This window comes from Talpa europaea (genome assembly GCF_964194135.1).
Source record: "Talpa europaea genome assembly, chromosome: 2".
NCBI lineage: Eukaryota > Metazoa > Chordata > Mammalia > Eulipotyphla > Talpidae > Talpa > Talpa europaea.
The window spans coordinates 74,907,756-74,928,221 of NC_140068.1; the positions used below are offsets into that span (position 1 = coordinate 74,907,756).

The 20,466-nt window shown below is 39.3% G+C and overlaps 1 protein-coding gene across 1 annotated transcript in view; it reads left to right on the top strand.

Moving 5' to 3' along the window:
• LGSN (lengsin, lens protein with glutamine synthetase domain) overlaps positions 1-20,466 on the top strand; it is a gene marked incomplete at both ends in the record, with an annotated part of 149,509 nt that overhangs the window by 18,068 nt on the left and 110,975 nt on the right. Inside the window, 1 exon segment of the mRNA XM_084258793.1 lies at positions 11,290-11,467. Within this exon segment, the coding sequence (XP_084114919.1) occupies positions 11,290-11,467 (178 nt within the window).

Here is a 20,466-nt window from a genome sequence, read left to right on the forward strand (position 1 = left end):
TACATCATAGATAAAGAAGGATGTTAGAGTTCCTGCTCTGATGTCCATATTCTAGCTTTAGGAGTAGGGGAGGGGAAGAGGCTATGCCCCCTTCCTTCCTTCCTTTTCTTTTTTTATTTATTTTAAATTTTCTTATATCATTGTTCACTTTGTACTATATTTGATTTCTCCCTTCAGGTGTAGTCCCCATAGTTCTCCCACCACCATATCACCCATGAACTGTCACCATAGTCCCTTGTGCTCTTCCCTCCCCTATTTTGACCCCTTTCCCTCCCTCTCCCCTGCTGTATGCCTCAGATCTATAGTTTGCCCGCAAATTTTGCCTTTTTCCTAACCCTCTGTTCAGTTTCCCTATATTCCACCTATAAGTGAAACCATCCAATAGTTTTCTTTTTCCTTCTGATTTATTTAGCATAATCTCTTAGCATAATTCCTTCCAGCTTCATCCATGCTGCTGTAATGGCATGAGTTTATCTTTTTTGATCATTGAGTAGTATTCCATTGTGTATTATATACCACATCTTCTTGATCCAATCATCTGTTTTGGGGCATTTAGATTTTTTCCCATATTTTAGAAGCGCTGCAATAAACACTGGAATGCAAAGTGTTTCTATCTTAAAACAAGTATTTGAGTTTATCGTGTTTTTCAACCACATTAGCATAAAAAATATCATTCTAAGTTGCTAGCTTTAACTATTGAAACAATGGAATCCTTTATTTTACTAAGCATTCTTGGCAAAGAACATAGTACTGGTATCAACTTGTGCAATGAAGACTTTTATTTCTGCTGACCTTTTGGATAGGTGGATTCACAGAACTCAGTGACAGGTTTAGAGAATTGCCTGACTAACAGATTAAAGTCTTATTTCAGTCTTCTAGTTGTTTAGAGTTGCAACAGGTTTAAATGTCATTAAAATATGTTTTGTTACCCTAGTCATAGCTTAAAAGGTAGTTAAGAAGGTAATAACAAGATTTTTAATAGGACTAATAAGAATAAAGAGAATAATTTACTGTTGAAAAAATGATATTATGACTTTTTCTTCTAAATACATATCTTGTGAGATATGACAGTATATCTTAGAGTAAATCAGACCATACTACTTTTCAAGATTCATTTTATTTATTTATGCATACAAGAGCTGGGGTGCAGGCCAGAGGTGCAGGGGGAGGAAGGTGGTGTGTGTGTGAGGGAGGACTCATCAGAGACAGAGCGGGGAGCAGAACAGGTTGGTCAACTGAAATACATTGCTGAGGGGAGTAGCAGGCCAGACAGGAGAGGTCTGCTGCGCCATGTGAGTAGCTCCCTGGCCAGGGATCGACTCATGCTACAGTGGCTGCCCATAGCTTCATAGTGCTGAGACTCAACCCCTTGTGCCACCAAGGTCCCCATGCTACTTCTAAATTATTTGAAAATTATTATATTTAGGCGGCTAAACTGTGATTCTCTAATATCTTGCTTGAGTAAAATCTAAATTGTTTTTTTTTTTTTAAGATTATTTATGCATACAAGAGCTGGGGTTCAGGCCAGAGATGCAGGGCGGGGGCTAGGGGTGGGGCAGGGCGGTGAGAGGATTCACCAGAGACAGAGTGGGGAACAGAACAGGCAGACTGAATGAAACACACTGCTGAGGGGAGCAGCGGGTGAGACAGGAGAGATCTGCTGCGTCATGTGAGTAGCTCCCTGGCCAGCTGGGGATTGAACTCATGCTGCAGAGGCTGCAGATAGCTTCATAGTGCTGTGCTTAACTCCTTGCGCCATATATTATGACTGACAATTCCTCTCTCCCTTTCTTCTTTCTTTCCTTTTTATTCCTCCTTTCTTTCCTTTTCCTTCTTTCATTCCATAAAACTTATTTTGTCATTTTCTCAAGCTTCAGTTTTGTTCAGATTCTTCTTTCTCCCTAGTTTGTGAGGGCTTTTTATCTTTCTTATGTTACTTAATTCTTTACTTTTGAATATCACAGCAGAGAACATATGAATGTGAATGAATAAATCAACAAACAAGTGAATGTTGTGTGTTATAAATATCATAATTTAATATTTATATGTTGCTTAAAATGTTTGATATTTAAGGAATCTTTGTAAATTTATCAATACTTTTCAGGAATGCTATTAAAATACATAATCTATCCGTTATTTGAAAGGTATAGATTATTTAATCAGCCACCATAACACTGGGGCCCAATGACACGACTGAGTGGTTTTTCTAGAAGTGAAAAGACATTTTCACTGCTGTGACAATTTGCAGAAAAATCACTTCAAAATTAAGAAATTTGATAAGAAGTCAGAGGGAACAGTGTTGACAGATCAACAGTCAGAGCTCAGCAGAGATTTCTACTTATTGACTGTGTATCTTTGATCTGGTTCTTTAGAATTTTAAATAAGAATAGACTAAGGACCAGATTATATGGGCAGAAGTACTAAGTATTAGTAGTCTTCAAAAGATTTTCCCAGGAGCCTCCCTGGTGACCTAGGGGTTAAGTCTCAGCACTCTCACTACTAAGGCCTCAGTTTAATTCCTGCCCAGGGAGCTACCCCATATGGCACAGCAGACCTCTCCTGCTGCTCCCCTTAGTAGTGTACTTTAATCTGCCTGTTCTGCTCCCCACTCTGTCTCTGGTGAATCCTCTCACTCCCTTACACCTCTGGCCTACACCCCAGTTTTTCTATGCAAAAATAAATAAAATCTTAAAAAAAGATTTTCCATGAACCCATTTATTTATTATTTGTTTTTATACAAGTAATATATTAATGGGTATTCTTTTTTTTTTTTTAATTTTTTTTAAAGATTTATTTATTTATTTATACAAGCACTGGGCACAGTCAGAAGCGCGGGAGGGTGAGAGAATTCACCAGAGCCAGAGCGGGGAGCAGAGCAGGCAGAAGGACTGAAGTACACTGCTGAGGGGAGCAGCAGGTGGCAGGAGAGGTCTGCACGCCATGTGGGACCCTCCTCTGGTGGCCGGGGAGCAGCCGGGGATCGAACCGGCGCTGCAGAGGCTGCGGGCAGCTTCACAACCCAGCGCTCAACCGCTGCGCCACTGGGGAGGCCCTTAATGGATATTCTTTATTAAAATTTAAAACATACTTGAATAAAAGCCAAATCCCATGTTTTTATGATTCTTTATCTTAGGGCAAGGAGTCTTGCGATAATTTGGCTTCTAGATTAGCTCAACCAGGATGTAAAAGACCCAAGTTCTTCTTATCTCTCCATGCTCCTATTTTAGTATGGTGACTAAGTCCTCAAGCTTCATCTTTTATCATGGCAAGATGGCTGCTGCAGATCCTGCCATCACAGGAAGACATGAGAAGAGGATGATTCCCTTCCATACACCACCTTTTTTTTAAAGTTTGTATTTTTAATCCTAAGGAAAGTGTCTGATACACAGTAGGTACTCAATGAAGGTTGGAGGTTGGAGATTATCTTTCAGAGAGCAAAATGTGGAAAGAAAAGTTCAAATATTACCTATTGAGAAGTTAAAACTTGAAGTGTTCAAAAATAATTAAGAAGAAGTAGTTAAATAATAGAAACAGCTAAGGAGGCAACTGGAACTTAGGAGGAGTAATGCATCATTTATTTTTCCCCTCTTTCTCTGGAAGTACAGTTGCAGTCATGTGGTGTTTGTCCAAATTGATTGGGTCTACATGGCACAGAAGTGGGGCTAAAGTGCAGATGAGGTGGAACTCAGAGCCTGTCAAAGCAAACGTGATTTAAAACTGTTGCCCCATATATTGTGTCATTTTTATTGCATTGGAGGCAGCTGCGAGAAGCCTTATTAATACTGCCACAAACCACCTTTACTATTTTAAATAAATGAATTCAAGCATATCTTCTAGAAGCTCAAGGGTGTGTTATTTCTTTTCTTTTCTTTTTTTAAAAGATTCATTTATGTATGCATACAAGAGCTGGGGCACAGGCCAGAGATGCGGGGGGTGAGAGGATCCACCAGAGACAGAGTGGGGAACAGAACAGGAAGATTGACTGATATACACTGCTGAGGGGAGCAGTGGGCGAGTCAGGAGAGGTCTGCCTCACCATGTGGGTTTCTCCCTGGCTGGCCAGGGATCGAACTCATGCTGCAGAGGCTGAGGCTTGCTTCATTGTGTGGTGCTTAGCCCCTTGTGCCACCAGGGAGGCCCTGTGTTATTTCTTTTTAAAAATATTAAAATATAAAATTTCTCCAATGCTATGTTTCAGCATTTGCTTTATTATATTATAAATTTACGTTTCATTTGTGATATTGTTTAATTTTAATTCTCACCTACTCATGTCTAGAAAAGTTGGTTAGGAGCCTCCCTGATGGTGGAAGGGGTTAAGAACAGCACTGTGAAGCTGTCTGCAGCCTCTGTAGCACGAGTTTGATCCCTGGCTGGCCAGGGAGCTACCCACATGGCACAGCAGACCTCTTCTGTCTTGCCTGCTGCTCCCCTCATTAGTGTATTTCAGTCAATCTGCTTGTTATGTTCCCCACTGTCTCTGGTGAATCCTCTCACCCCCCCACCCCCACACCTTTGGCCTGTACCACAGTTCTTGTATACATACATAAATATTTAAAAAAAAAAGAAAGAAAAGTTGGTGAAACTTTCCTTAAAGAGCAAGGCTTTGTGTGTTTCACCATATAAGATAGGCCTCAGTGAGAGGGAGGGAAGAGCCTGTTCTAAATTGGACCCCGTCCCAGGTCTGTCATTTAATTAATTCCGAATCTTGGCCAAGTGCGGTAATCTATCCATGGCTTCGTTTTTGCATCTGCAAAACAGAGGTTTGTGAGAAAATGCTCCCATGATTTGTTGTAGTTCTAAAACTTTGTATAGCTTAATAAATATTTATATTTGTAGGAACTGAAGAGGGTTAGGGTTAATATTTACCCTACAAGTTAGGTTTATCGCTTCAGCCTTTGTAATAAACTATTGTATTATATAGTCAAGAAAACATGGAAAACATGGAAGCTAGATAAATAATAAAAAACCTAACAGGTACGGGTCTCCCTGGTGGTGCAAGCGTCAGCACTATGAAGCAATCCACAGCCACTGCAGCACAAGGTCTTGTATGCATAAATAAATAAATTAAAAAAAAAAACCCAAAAGCCTAAAAGGTACAGTTAGTACTTGGTGTATTTATTTTAATAATTCATTTAATTATTTCTACAAATATCCAATATACACATGCATAATTAGAATCACTGCACACAGAACTGTGAATCCTTTCCCCGCTGAATTTAATATTCTATTTTTCTTTTTCTAAAAAAAAGTTATATTGTTAAACACAGATAAAGGGGTCTCCCCTGGTGGCGCAGGCAGTTGAGTGCTGCGCTGTGAGGCTGTCCACAGCCTCTGTAGCACTGGTTTGATCCCGGCCGGCCGGCGAGGGTCCCACATGGTGCAGCAGACCTCTCCTGTCTCACCCGCTGCTCCCCTCAGCAGTGTATGTCATTAGCCTGCCTGTTCTGTTCCCTGCTCTGTCTCTGGTGAATCCTCTCACCCTCCCGTGCATCTGGCTTGTACCCGGTTCTTGTATAAGTAAATAAATAAATCTTAAAAAAAAAGAAAAAAAAACACAAATAAAGAAAACTTCATAAATAAATTATTATGAGGTAAATACTCTTGCAGCCACCACCTTTCTCAGTCACCCCAGAAACATCCATCTAACACCATCCTCTCCCGACCTGCTAAGATTAATTGCCTTAATGAGTTTTATGGTAATCATTTGCTTGTTTTTTCCATATTTTTATAACCCAATTTGTATCACTAACACATCATCATTTAGTATTGTCTACAAATACAATTTTAATGAATGTTTATTGCCCTCCCATATAAGCAGCTATGAATACATGCAAGTACAGTTTGTTGGATTATTTACTTCTTTTTTTTTAAAAAAAGATTTATTTATTTATTTATACAAGCACTGGGTACAGTCAGAAGCGTGGGAGGGTGAGAGAATTCACCAGAGCCAGAGTGGGGAACAGAACAGGCAGACTGACGAGATACACTGCTGAGGGGAGCAGTGGATGTCGCAAGAGAGGCCTGCACGCTATGTGGGACCCTCGCCGGCAGCCGGGGAACGAACCGGTACTGCAGCGACTGCGGGCAGCTTCGCAGCCCAGTGCTCAACCGCTGGGCCACCCGGGGAGGCCCAGATTATTTACTTCTTGACACATGTTTTGTTTTGTTTTTTTTTTAATAGAGGCATGTTTTATTTATTTATTTATTTGTTTGTTTGTTTTGTTTATACATGCACTGGGTACAGTCAGAAGCGCGGGAGGGTGAGAGAATCCACCAGAGCCAGAGCGGGGAGCAGAGCAGGCAGAAGGACCGAAGTACACTGCTGAGGGGAGCAGCGGGCGGCAGGAGAGGTCTGCGCGCCATGTGGGACCCTCCTCTGGTGGCCGGGGAGCAGCCGGGGATCGAACCTGCGCCGCACAGGCCGCAGGCAGCTTCGCAACCCAGTGCTCAACCGCTGTGCCACTGGGGAGGCCCTTGACACATGTTATTTTAATTTAAGTTTTGACTAGATATCCTTTCACATAAAATGAAAAGTTAAAGGTTCAAAGAGAATGCAAAAAAAAAAAAATAATTTCCCTCTCACTTCTGTCCATCAGTCATTTTGCTATCTCTGTGACCAGTGTCTATGAAATTGTTTTTTGAGGGAAAAGGAGCCTAAGAGGCAAATTGTTTATATTTCAATTTTAATGTCCTAGACTAATCAAAAAGGTAAAAAGTTATAATGAATTCTCATTAAGTCATGCAAAATACTTGTTGATTTTTCTTTTGCATGAAGATGACACAGTTTCTGGAGGGAGATAGTTTCACTCTAAGGCTAGTTAAATGTATAGTGTTGAAGAGCTGTGTGACTTGGATGTGCAATAACTCATAGGAGGAAGTCTAGGATCAAATTAGATATAAACAGTGTGGTGTTCTATAAAGCAGAGAGACTCTTCGTCTCTGGGGCACAATGGAAAACATAAATAGCTTCTTAGGTTTTGCTGTAGCAGATCACCTTATAATTTCATGATGAAACATGTGATGCAAAATGTGTAATTCAGTTTGCACGAATGGAGGCACGAACTCCTGTCTAATATGCCTGATTAGTACACCATTTTAAGCATCAGGATTTTCTGGTTGCAAGAAACAAAATTAGATTCTGCTTAACATAAATAAATGGAATTTCCTGGAAGGATATAGGTACTTGTTGACAGCACGGCTAGAGAATTAGACTTTGAAATGCACAGAGCCAACACAAATTAGGAGGTCCAGGAACGGGAAATGGCAAGAATGGCCTCATAAAAAAATTGACTTTAGAGATCATATTAGATTCTAGTACAAACTGTGCCTGATCATGGAACTCCAGGTGACTATACAGCAAAAGCCTCCTATTGTGGTATCATTAGATATAATGAATGATAAGTTTGGGTGGATGTATCAACTGACATATGACGGAAATAAAATACTGAGATCCAGCCTGAACATGTCCAGAGGGTATGAATACATTACATGCTTATGTGTCTCAAACTGTCATGTCACCTGTCACAGTCTCACCAATGTTCTGTCCTCAATTTACATTGGGGACCTCTTGGGGAGGGGAAGAGTAATAGAAAAAGAGATAAAATTGGGCCCAGCTTATACATGAGTTCTTACAATGCATTAAGCCTGATGATTGCCATCACAGCACGGCACTACCCAGGGATGGATATTCTAGAAAGGAAGTCTTCCCTTTAGGCAATATAATGAGTAGTACACATGATCATTTAGTTAGTGTGGAGAGAGAAATGTATTAAGACATGGATATGGGGAACTGGGCAGGTGGGAATGGCTTGGTTGCTTTGTCAGGGGCCTGGCAGGAGCAAAGCTGGAAGATTGTATGGGTCAGGCATCTTTGTGTTGGCTTTTCCTTTTCTCACTCCCTATACCTTCACTCCTGCTTTTGAGGATGATATGGATACTAATAAGATAGAATGAGAAGAACTTTTGTCATAGCTTTGAGGGGAATCAACCTCTCTGAGAAGTTCGGTGAAATATTTGTGGGCAGACTCCCAGACTGAATTATATGTGCTCTTCCAGAACAATGATATATGTCTAGAGCTGGCTGAGACTATTATTATGACTGTTTCTCTTATTTGAGAAGGAAAATGAAGAGAAATTCATCCAAATTATTTCTGATAAATTTCAAGAATACTCCTACTCTGAAAATACCTCTGACATGCTAACTATTTATAAAACATCTGGGCTAGAAATCAGAAAGAAAAACCTGTCTATAAAGAGACTGGAAAGAAAATTCTCTCATCAATAAAATAAGAAGCTACCTCATTCTTCTTACCCTGAGAAAAATCTATATGTAATCAACATTTTTACTTTTTTCTTAAACCTACCCAAAAGATTGAATTTGACTTTTTCTATCCTGCCAACTCTTTAAAAAAAATTAGCAAAGAATTTAAATATCTTTCAAAGTGTTTCTCCCACTCTGCTCTTTTATGAGTCTGAAGCTGTCAAACACTGGTAACTATTCACCTTGCTTTAGCATTGGGCACATCTCCTTTCTAAGGATTTCCAAGACACCCTGTGTCCCCATTAAGACAAAAGAATGGCAGGATTTCCTTAACTGAAGGGATAGGGAAAAGCATAGTAATAACAGTCCTTGACCTTACTTTATAATGCATGGTAGAGAGGGGGAAAAAAGCATATTGATTAAGAGGAAGAAGCAAGTTATCAGCAGCAACAAGCAACAGGAGAGTCAAAATGTGAGATGAGATGGACATTCTGGATAATATAGGAGAGCAAAGACAAGAAGCCAGGCCATGTCTGTGGTGACTGGGCCAGTTGGTGATGTGGAAAAGCCACGAGGCATGGTTGATGGTGTCATTGTAGGTGACATCATTCATGGCTTTCATTATGACTCAGCAGAAGATGTGAGAACCCACTTTCTCATCAAGTTAGCTAATTGTATTGCTCAGCAATGGAGAGAAAATTCTACTGCAGGACTGGCTATATCCTGAGCCCCTCAGAGCCCCTCAGAGCTTTTTATTTAAGCCATGGTGGCTTGTTTAAGCCACCATGGCTTAAATAAAATTTACTTGGCTCTTCCTATATTTTAATGACTGAGGTTATCAAGCAATGATAAGTGGCTTTTTGGGTTTTCAGAATGACTGCAAAGCATAATTTTTGTTGAGCCATGAGCTAAAATAAGTAGGGTAATTTATAAGAAATGATTGAGGATGACATACCAAACATCTACAATTTGTGACTGCCCTGAATTTATTTCTCCTTACTAATACATCTTTTCTTTTAGAGAAATAAAAATAATAAATTTATCATCATCATCATCATCATTTTGGATTCAGCTTAGTGGACACTTAACTCCAGAGGCCTTATAGTTTCTTAATCCAAGTTTGAATATGTGATTGAAACTAGGTCAATGAAACATTTATTTCCTGGAATTTAAATCTAGGCCAGAAGATTAAAGGCAGAGGAAATGGTAGGAATTCATTCATTAGTTGTGAGGTCTTGGATTTTTGCCACCATGAAGTTATTCCACTCATAACCAGATCTTGGACCACCAGGAATACCTTGCCTCCACATATGGTTCTCTAGCCTTACAGCCAGATAATAAGATCTGGTATCTTTTAGTAAATTTTTTTTTTTTGCATAAATGAACTAGAGCCTATTTCTGGTTGAATCTATGGAACTCTGACTCATTTGCAAGCTTTTCCTTACCTATGAGGCAGGTTAAAGGAAAGGTGACTTCATTACTGTATGTGGTGTGGGCCCATAGCTAGAAGCAATGCTATACTTCGCTATTGACAGATTAGAGCACAGGTCTTATTTTAGCTGGAATTATCTCCTTACTACTTGTTTCTCATTATTTAAATCCCACAGAAATTTTCTAGTTGGCTTTGTATGTACGGAGGTATAAAATTTCAGGACTTTGAAATTTGATTTAACTCAAATCCTCCCCAATGTGAGAATTGGATAGCGAGTTTAGTCAAATGGGATTGAATAGAATCCAAAGTCTAGGATTTATTTACTCTTTCCTTTGAAGGTTAAGCAACATTGATGACTTTTGTGTGGGAAAAATGTCTTGATATATTATATTTAAAAAAGAAGTGAAATCCTGATTGCTTGTCACATTCCATCTGTATCACTATTCTGAAGGATCATCAGGTATAATCCTTTTTATCAACAGACTTAATATATTACATTACACTTCTTTTTTTCATACTTTTTTTTGGCAATGGAAATGGGAGCTTACTAGTATCCCATGTCTGAAATTTATTGTCACAGAAATTATGTAAAACAGAATGGAGTGAGTCACAGAATATCAAATATCGTAACCTTTATTACAGAAGGACTTGGAGAGTTATTGTCCTGACATATGAAGAAAAGACTGAATGAAGTCTTTTATAACAATTAAACCTAGCATTAACTCTGCTTTTCCTCAGAAGAGCCAATACTTCTTCAACAATTAGTTAAGTCTATTGAAGGACAAAGGACTGAAGTCTTTCTCTTCATATTAAGGTGATAAGTCTCTTGCAATTGAGAAGTCCATGTGATTATGAAATTACAACCTAAACTGTACTTATCATAAAAAAATTTATAATGTTCTGTTAGTGATCTAGTTATCCATACAATTCTGAGATCTCTTTGAAAAGGTTCCCAAATAGAAAGACTCCCACCAAGAATGCTCTTTAAAAATGTAATTATGCCACTATTTTGCTATATTTGATAGGAATGCTTTTAGTTGTAAAGAATAGAAAAATCTAGCAATTACTTAAACGAATACTACTTTTTTTTTTTGTGGGACCCTTGCTGGTGGCCGGGGATCAAACTGGTGCTGCAGAGGCTGCGGGCAGCCTCGCAACCCAGCGCTCAACTGCTGCGCCACCAGGGGAGGCCCCTATTTTTTTTTTTTTTTATGAAGTCTGGCAGCAAATTTTAGGAGTGACCAATGACCCAATAAGTTCATCTTGTACTTCATTCAAAGTACATCTTGCTTATATTTTTCTATTCAGCCACCTGTACCATATTTATTTCTGCTTCACAGTCTCAAAATAATTGCCATAGCTCCATGCATCACTTCTACATTGAAAGCAAGAAAAGGAAAGGAGTAGTGACAATGATATCTCCTCTTTTGTTTTCTTCTTTTTAAAAAGAAGCAAAGCTCTTATAGCTCTTACCTCTACCATATTTCTGTTATGTTTTCACTTGCCAGAATATAGTCTCACCTTAAAACCAACCACTGGGGAAGGGGAATAAGACACCATGATTGATTAACATTAATGGTTACTCACTTTTTCGTAGGGAGAGGGAAATTCCAGTGGAATCAACACTCCCAGACCCCATAAAGGTGCCTGTGCTGATCAGCAAAGCATAGCATTGAGAGAAAGGGAGAATGTTCCATATGGAGTGAAATTCTATCATTTGCCCTACTGGTTCCTACATATTCCTCAGGTCTCTCTTTATATGGTTTCTCTTCAAGGTGATTTTTCCTAACCATGTAATCTGCATTAAGTTCCCCTGATTATTTTTGATCACACAAAACTGCCCATTGCATCCTTGTCAAATAACAATTATGCATTTTTTCTTATTGTCTGTTTCCTCTTTACCTCCATTGCCCCAAGGATGATACCTTTTGGGGGTAAAAGCACTTTAATGAGGGCCTCCCTAGTGGCGCAAGGGGTTAAACACCGCACTATGAAGTAATCCACAGCCTCTGCAGCAAGAGTTCGATCCCTGGCTGGCCAGGGAGCAATCCACACGGCGCAGTAGACCTCTCCTGACTCACCTGCTGCTCCTCTCAGAAGTGTATTTCAGTCAATCCGCCTGTTCTGTTCCCCACTCTGTCTCTGGTGAATCCTTTACCTGCCCCCTGCATCTCTGGCCTGTACCCCAGCTCTTGTATGCATAAGTAAATAAATCTTTAAAAAAAAAAAGAAAAAAAGCACTTTAATGAAAGTTGCGATTTGCAAAGCAAAATAAAAATCCTATATTAGGGCCTCCCCTGGTGGCGTAGGCGGTTGAGCGCAGCGCTGTGAAGCTGTCCGCAGCCTCTGCGGTGCCGGCCAGTGAGGGTCCCACATGGCAGGCAGACCTCTCCTGCCTAGCCCGCTGCTGCCCTCAGCAGTGTATTTCATCAGTCTGCCTGTTCTGTTCCCTGCTTTGTCTCTGGTGAATCCTCTCACCCTCCCATGGATCTGGCCTGTACCCTGGTTCTTGTATAAATAAATAAATAAATCTTTAAAAAAATTCCTATTCCATTTTTGAGGGATATAACTCATAAAGAACATAGCTGATCTACATAATAATAATGTTTTCTTTCTTTTGGCCAGAGAGCAGGTTATTTTAGTCTTTAATCTCTACCAGACAAAATCAGGGTTTAGGATAGGGGCAAAGAGAAATGAAGATTATTACAGGAGGTAGGTTCATCCCTAGAGTATGATGGCAGGCTGAGGGCTGGAGAGACATAGCAGTAAGAACAATGGCAATAACAGCAACAATAATAATAATAGTAAATAGTATTGGATACTTGGTTGGCATCAGGCAGAAGTCTAAGTAATGCCAAATCTATATAATACTTATAGTGGCATATTTGGTCTTAGTATTTTTGTGTGGTGGATGCCTTCTGAAACAAAGAGATTTCAAATAGCTCTGAGAGTTCAGAAGCAGAGAACCCAAGACTGTCACCCAGGCTATCCCTTTTGATTTGTGGTCTTGACCACAACATGCTTTGGATTCAGGATGGCTACTCTATAGAATGACATTATCCTTTTCTCATTATATCTTCCCTTTAGGTCTTTAAGTCTTCAGTAATTTTTGTTAAATGTTATAGCTTGGTTTTAGCTATGCAAGTTAAGGAAGGGGCCTGCTTCTTTAGCACAAGGAAAATTTGGACATGCAATGTTGACTGATTAAAGAGATCTGCAGGGATCTGGAGCAGAGTGGCTTATAGGGGATGACAATAATACATTAATAAATTCATGTGAAATCAGTTAAAGTACCAAATGACCTTTTAGTATGCTACTGCTACTTGCTTTGCTTTCTACATCTTGTTGGCTACCCTGCAATCTTCCCAGTGTGACTCAACCCAAAATCACTTTTCACTGTTGGGAATAGTTTCCCGTAAATTTCCCTGGTGAGTTCCTGCTTTCTTTCATTCCCTGCCCATATTAACTTTGGAAATCAGCAGTTATCTCACAGCCAGGACAGTTGGAGGGTGAGAAGCCACATGAACACATGGCTCCACTCTTCTGTACTTTTTCAGTAGTGGTGTTGTAACAGGGTGGTCCCCAGGAAAAAGGGGAGGTTCCAGGTTCCTTGCACCACCCAGAGGGTGGATCAGAGCAGGGAGGAGAAGAAGCTAGAGAGGAGACTGGAGAGGGAAGGAAGCAGGATGGAGAGCAAGAAGGAGGCCTGGAGGAGGCAGGTGGAGCAGAGAGACATGTAAAGAAATTGCACTTGCTTCTTGATCCTGGACTGGTTGAAACAGATGTGGGTGAGAGACCCATGTGGAGGTTAACAATGGCAGCTTTTATTTCTATTTTTATTTTGTTCTTTTCTTCCCAGACTTGCCTGGCTGTTTTTGACCTTTTTCCATGGGTCCCTGCTGAAAGGCACTTTAGGTTCGTGGCAGGCTTTCGAGCCTTCCTTTGGGCCAACCTGTTTGTCTGGACTTTTATCCATGAGGGGATGGACTTTTGGATGCGTGATTTGGAAACTACATTCTTTGTCTTTTTTGTATTGCACACTAATTGTATTAAAGTTCCTTTCCATTAAAGGTCTATATGTTTTGTCTTGATGCGGTGGATGGCAGAACCTATTTAGAACAGGCAGGTTTGGGGGTTCTGGGGTACCCCTCTCCCTGTCCTGTGACAGTGTCTACTGTCATTGATGAGACTTAAAGCCTTTGGGAATTTGAATTTTGTTCATTTCTGTAACAAACCTGATTGACCACCTACTTCTTGCTAGACATTCTATAGGTAGAGCTTGAAGAGACTGCCCTCAAACCTGCTTTCATAGAGCTTATATTCCAGTAGAAAATAAACAAAATGTACTTGTAAGCTATGCAGTGGGTAGGGGGTTAGTACTCTGTTGCTAACGACAACAGAGGATGAACTAGAGTGTTAGGGTGGGTTAGTTTGACTGCCAGTAGAGAAGGCTGCACTGACTGGATTTCCTTTAAGTTGAAAATCTACCTGACAAGAAGTAGCCAGATCAGATTAGGTGAGAGAACTTTGGCAAGTTCCTAAAACTCTGGGTCTCAGCATTTTCCTCTTCAAACTAAGAAACATAGCAACTTTGTAGAAGTATGAAGAATAATGAAATCACTTGTTTAATAGCTTTGTATATGGGGAGAAAGTTGCCACATAAAGTCATTGAACTTTGCATGTTAATTATCTCATTAAACACAATATCCCTCCCCACCCCCAAATATCCAAAGGTCTGCTGTTGCTGTTCTTCTGATTATTAAACTCCCCCCTTAGGGTTAAACTTTTGCAGTCCACCTTTCCTAAGATGCCTCCAGGGAATGTTCCGAAGGCCACTCAAACTGAATGTGGAAAAAATAGCACAATTTTTCATTTCCTCTCTGCACTTTGCAATTCCAATGTTCAATGTTAGGCAATGCTATAACTTCCTAATATTCCAGTCAAGAATTTTGGTATAACATTTGAATCATTCATGTTTTCCTTTGTTGTTAACATCCCTGTGGATGCTCAATCTACCCTTGGATCTTCTAAAAGGTCATAGACAGAACCAAACTGCATGAATTCTTGACACAACCACTTTTTAGCTAGGTGATGTTAAATTATTTATCTTTCTGGGGTTTTTTTATGAAGTGGGGATAATAATAGTACTTACTTCATTCAATTGTTATCTGTTATAAAGAATAAAGGACTTACTACCTCTAAAGCTCTTCAAATAGTACTACTCTATAAATGCCACCTGTTTTATAACCCATTTCCTGATGCTATCCCTTTTTACTCATTTATCTTATCTAGCTTTTGCTAGCTCACTGAAGCTACTGCCACTCCCTTGGGTATAGCCATTCCACACAGTCAGATGCAACATTGTCTTAATAGCCTGTAATTCATTCATTCACTCCAAAAACATTTATAAAGCACTTATTATGTATATATCATTATATTACTTGCTATGGCAGATTTCTAAAATAGAAAACATAGTCTACCATTGATCAGGTCAGTATCTAGTTGAGGAAAGGATTTCTACAGATGCAAAATGCTAAAAGTATGAGTTAATAATCACATAGATTAATACAAGAAGAGTCACAAGACATTGCTTTGAGTTTCACACTTAGCAAACATGCATGCATGGAATCTTTTATTGCTTTAATAATTTACATACATATTTTTAGGCTTATGAGTGTTTAATTTTCCCTTTGATCCTTATGCTAATCTTATTAGATTGAAGAACTTTGAGAAGAGGGAGCAGATCTATAGTAAATTTGTTAGTACATAGGTTCTGAGGGCAGAAAAATCCATTCCCTGCTACCTGGTGGCTGCGAGATGTGGGAAAGTTGCTTAGCTACTCTGAAGCACATTTCTTCATCTATAAAGTGGGAACAAAATAGTATTTTTGGGGTGTTGATACAAGGATTCAATGATATATAATCCAACAATGCTTTGTAAATAATGTATGGTGAATTTTCTAATGATATAGGTTGATGGAGAATGAAAACTCTTTATCCTTTTTACCCATTAAAAGCTTAAAATGCATGATATTGTAATATTTATTAAAGTAAGACATTGAAACTTATAAAAGTAGGAGTTGTTGACATTGAAACCAGTGGCCAACATTCTCCCAGCAAATTTCTTGTTCCATAACTTCATCCTATTAATATTAGCTAATTGAGTGGATTGCCAAGTATTTGTTGCCTGACTCAAATTGAAATAAATAAGCTTATCAGACTCCATAGAATGTAAGAAAGGATAAAGGAAGGAAACATTTTTACCTATAACATACCATTTCTTTAGAAATACAGCAGGATGATTTAAAAACTCTCAAATGCCATTTCTCTTTAGAAATTAGATGATGGGTATTTCAGGAGTTGGTAAGAAGCCAATTCTCAAATAACTTCAAATGTGGATCTATAATTAAAATCAGGCACTTGAACCAAAAAAACATATGTTCTTGATATGCCCCACTATTTCTTTTCATTTCTTTGATTCTTTTACTCTTCTGTTGCTTAATATATGTACATATATATTCTGCTTATTCTCTTTATATTTTACATTGAGACAGGGAATACATAGGACTTCCTTTTTTAAGATTTATTTTTATTTATTTATGCACACAAGAACTGGGGTGCAGGCCAGAGGTGCAGGAGTGAGAGGATTCACCAGAGACGGAGGGGACTTGTAATGATAAGTTGCTATAGGCTGCTGCTTTGGGGTAAATTAGGGATCCATGGAGTCATGAAGATGATACCTTTTTTCTCCCTGCTCCAAGGGAGTCTGAGATTTAATGATTCACCTCTTCCATTGTTGGGAATTGAATTTGCCTCTGAAAAGCAATTTTGGTTTTATAAAGTCATAGTTTATAGAACTTCAGAAATCACTCCCAGGGGTTGTTTGAAAATGAATCATCATAGAACTGATACCTGAAACAGAAATTGTGATCATTCATGGGGCTCAGCCATGTCAGGCCAGCAGGCTCATGATTTTACTTTACAGGAAACAGGGCAGGAAGAGATGGCTTACAGGCCTACAGTCATACAAGCCAGGTCAAGAGAGGAGTCTCTCCTCTGGGCTGGAGTGGCCTTCCTCAATAGAGACCTGGGGTCCAAGGTACACAATGAATCAGTGTTTCAAGGGATGATCTGAAAGTTCCACACCTGGGTTAAATAGCAGAAATCAAGCTATTATACTGAAACCTCGAGAGTCCCACAGAGGAATCAACCCCAACCTACCAGTGTTGGAATCTGAGGAATGTTTCTTCCATCCAAACTGAAGGCTTGGGATGAGGCTGGGGAAAGGGCTTTGTAACCTATAAGCTGGGTCAGACTACTGGTCACATATTATTAAACTTGGGTAAGAAGTCTATGCTCTGTAATATCACTACTTACTGCATTTTTTTTTTTTTTTGCCCTTTCTTTATTTTCCTTGGTTTTATAATGAAAACAATTTTTACTTTAAACCCACAGGGGGATTTTTGTGGCCTCACTCTCCTAAGAGTAATTTCTGTTGAAGCAATTCACCAAGGCAGATATTCAGTGAAAAACAGTATGATGAGAAAGTATACCAATTTTCTCATGAAACTTGGGGTGGGGGAGTTGAAGAAGGACTTTAGGAAGAGGAAAGGGGAGACCTTAAGATATTGAAGAGGGCCTCCCTGATGGCGCAGAGGGTTGAGCGCAGCACTGTGAAGCTGTCCACAGCCTCTGCAGCGCCAGTTCAATCCCCGGCCTGCCAAGGAGATACCCACATGGTGAGGCAGACCTCTCTTGTCTTGCCCGCTGCTCCACTCAGCAGTGAATTTCAGCAGATCTACCTGTTCTGTTCCCTGCTCTGTCTCTGGTGAATCCTCTCACCCTCATGTGCCTCTGGCCTGTACCCCAGCTTTTGTATAAATAAATAAAATCTTAAAAAAAAAAATCAAAGAAATGTTCATCAGAGCACCAAGAGTGTTCCTTTCTATAAACATAACCCAAAAGAGAATATTCTATAAAACATAAAGTTCAAGGCCGAATCAGCACTTAAGGCAAAAATGACACTTCTTTCTTGGCTTTTGAGACAGAATACTGATAGTCCATTCCTTCAAACGTCTTAAAAAGTGCACTCACTTAAGTACTCATTCTAAAGTGTGATTTTAAACTTGTATTTAGACATAAAACTCAAGCCATTACACCTGTGTTTACTGAACTTTTTATAGACTTGTATTTACTGGGCAAGCATTGATATTGTCTTCCCCGAGAACACAGTGTTCTGTGCCTGGAAAAGGTTTGCTGCCTCTCTCTGTGTGATTGCCTTAAATGTCAAGGCTAATGCTGCTGCAACAACCCCTCCCACCGCAGTGTGGTCATGCACAAACCCACTAGTTAATAAAGCAGCAGAGTTCTTGGGGGAACAGAGTTAGGGTGGTAATGTGTCCTAGTATGCAGGAGTCCTGTCAGGACTCTCTTGATGCTGAGTGAGCTCAGCTTTAAACATGTAACACCAGTTAATCACACAATTGTTGGGAGATGCAAAGTTACTGTATAATTACTGATGTTTTCAAAGGAATTAGCATGTAGTTACTATGAACAACATGTTCTATTTTGTGGAAACTATGCAATTAACTTGTCCTTGGCTAATAAATTAAATGTAGCATAAGCTCATATAACAGCTGCTTGCAAGGAGGGGCTGGCTGGCAACATGTTTATTGTGATCACTTTGAACTTGTTAGCCTTTATAATCAATGCAGAGATATGTGTGTCCTGCTTTAGGGAAGTTATGCAAATATCCACATTTGCGGAATAGATCTGTTGGGACATTTGAGCAGGATTAAGGGAGAGAAGGTGAGGTAGAATAGAGGAGGAAAAAAAAAGTAGTGAAAGAGGTGTTAAATCATGTGACACTAGTTAGGATTTGAAATTATCTATCTATCTATCTATCTATCTATCTATCTATCTATCTATCTATCTATCTACCTACCTACCTACCTACCTACCTACCTATCTATCCTTCAAGTCCACACTAACCTGTGTAGAAATGCAGTTCATAGACAATTTATCAGGAACACACTTAATGCATTTAGGAAGGCATTCCTTCTTTGTACCATGTCTGGAAGTTCTTGATTATCTATGATGTGTTAAAAGACTCTATCCCCTCTTCTAAATGTCTTCTACCCACTCAGATTTAATGACAATAATTGGCTTAGATTTGGCTGAAACTTCTTTTTTTTTTTAAATATATATATATTTTTTAATTTTATAGAGGCATGTTTTATTTATTTATTATTTGTTTGTTTGTTTTGTTTATACATGCACTGGGTACAGTCAGAAGCGCGGGAGGGTGAGAGAATTCACCAGAGCCAGAGCGGGGAGCAGAGCAGGCAGAAGGACCAAAGTACACTGCTGAGGGGAGCAGCGGGCGGCAGGAGAGGTCTGCGCGCCATGTGGGACCCTCCTCCAGTGGCCTGGGAGCAGCCGGGGATAGAACCGGCGCTGCAGAGGCTGCGGGCAGCTTCGCAACCCAGCGCTCAACCGCTGCGCCACCGGGGAGGCCCTTGGCTGAAACTTAAGTTAGTTATTTCATTCTTTTAAAGGTAAGCATATTTTATAGAAATATCAAAATAATTACATCTCCTGTCACTGTGGAAACCTTGAAAGGGTATCCATTTTGTATTTGAAGTAATACTTTTTGTAATGAAAAGCTGTTTTTGTTATTACAATCATGCAGAAACTGTATTTCAATAGGGTTTGAGAGGAAGCTCTGAAGAAGTCTACTGATCATGTTCAACCTCTTTAGGATTTGACTTTGCTGTGTTTTGAGGGACAGGCCAAAGCACTCCTTTTACACCTCAGGGCTGACTTCACAGTGCCCAGCACTGAAACGGATCTTGCAGGCCTGGAGTTTTGATGAACTCCCAGCTTCCTGCCAGGGTCATCTGATGACTGTCTCCTTGTCAGAGAAGGGGAAGGTCCCCTCAATCATGTGACAAAGTTCTTAATTCTGGTTGGGGTAAGGTTAAAGTTTAGGCTCAGTGACTGGATGGAAGAAGTTTTCTTTCCCTGTATCTTTGGCTTGACTGGAAATTGTAGGGTTGTATACCTTATATCAACATCTGCTGCAATCTAAGAAATGATCTGTTTTCTTATGAAAGTAGGTATCCTGCATCTTATTTAGAAACTTCTCCCTCTTTAACTTTCTTGCAGTTGCCCACTTCTCTTTGCCTTATGCAGATTAAAATGAAGGCAGACAGGAAGAAGATGCATGGTCGTCTAACCGAAGTGAGAAAAAGGTAGTATGCTTTTCAGGTTTTGGTGAAACAGTTCCCAGGCAGCTGTGTAAAGACTTCAAACCAAATATTTTACTTTTGATGCAAACTTCTGCACATGTGTTGTATAAATATGACAAATAAAGCTTATAAATGTTTAGCAGAATGTAATTATTGAATATATTACATGAAAAAATTAATTTTTAGAGCAAAAGTATTCATGTTGGTTACACTATTCTGAAAATTGATTTTATAATCCATTTCATTTCTGAACTTATTATATTTAAAAATGATCCAAAGATAGTGCATTTGTTAGTAGTATGTCAATGTTACTTTAATGATTCTTAGCAAAAATTAAATATAAGTTCACCACAGTGCTACTGACATTTATTTGCTATCTTCTTTTAGTTCAAAATTGAAAGGGTGAATGCATCTTCAAATGATTTAAAAAAATTCTGTCATCAACATAAAGATAAAACTTATTTCATCTGCTTGAAATTTTGTCAAGATTTAATATGCTGAATTTCTCTACCAATTTATTTGCTT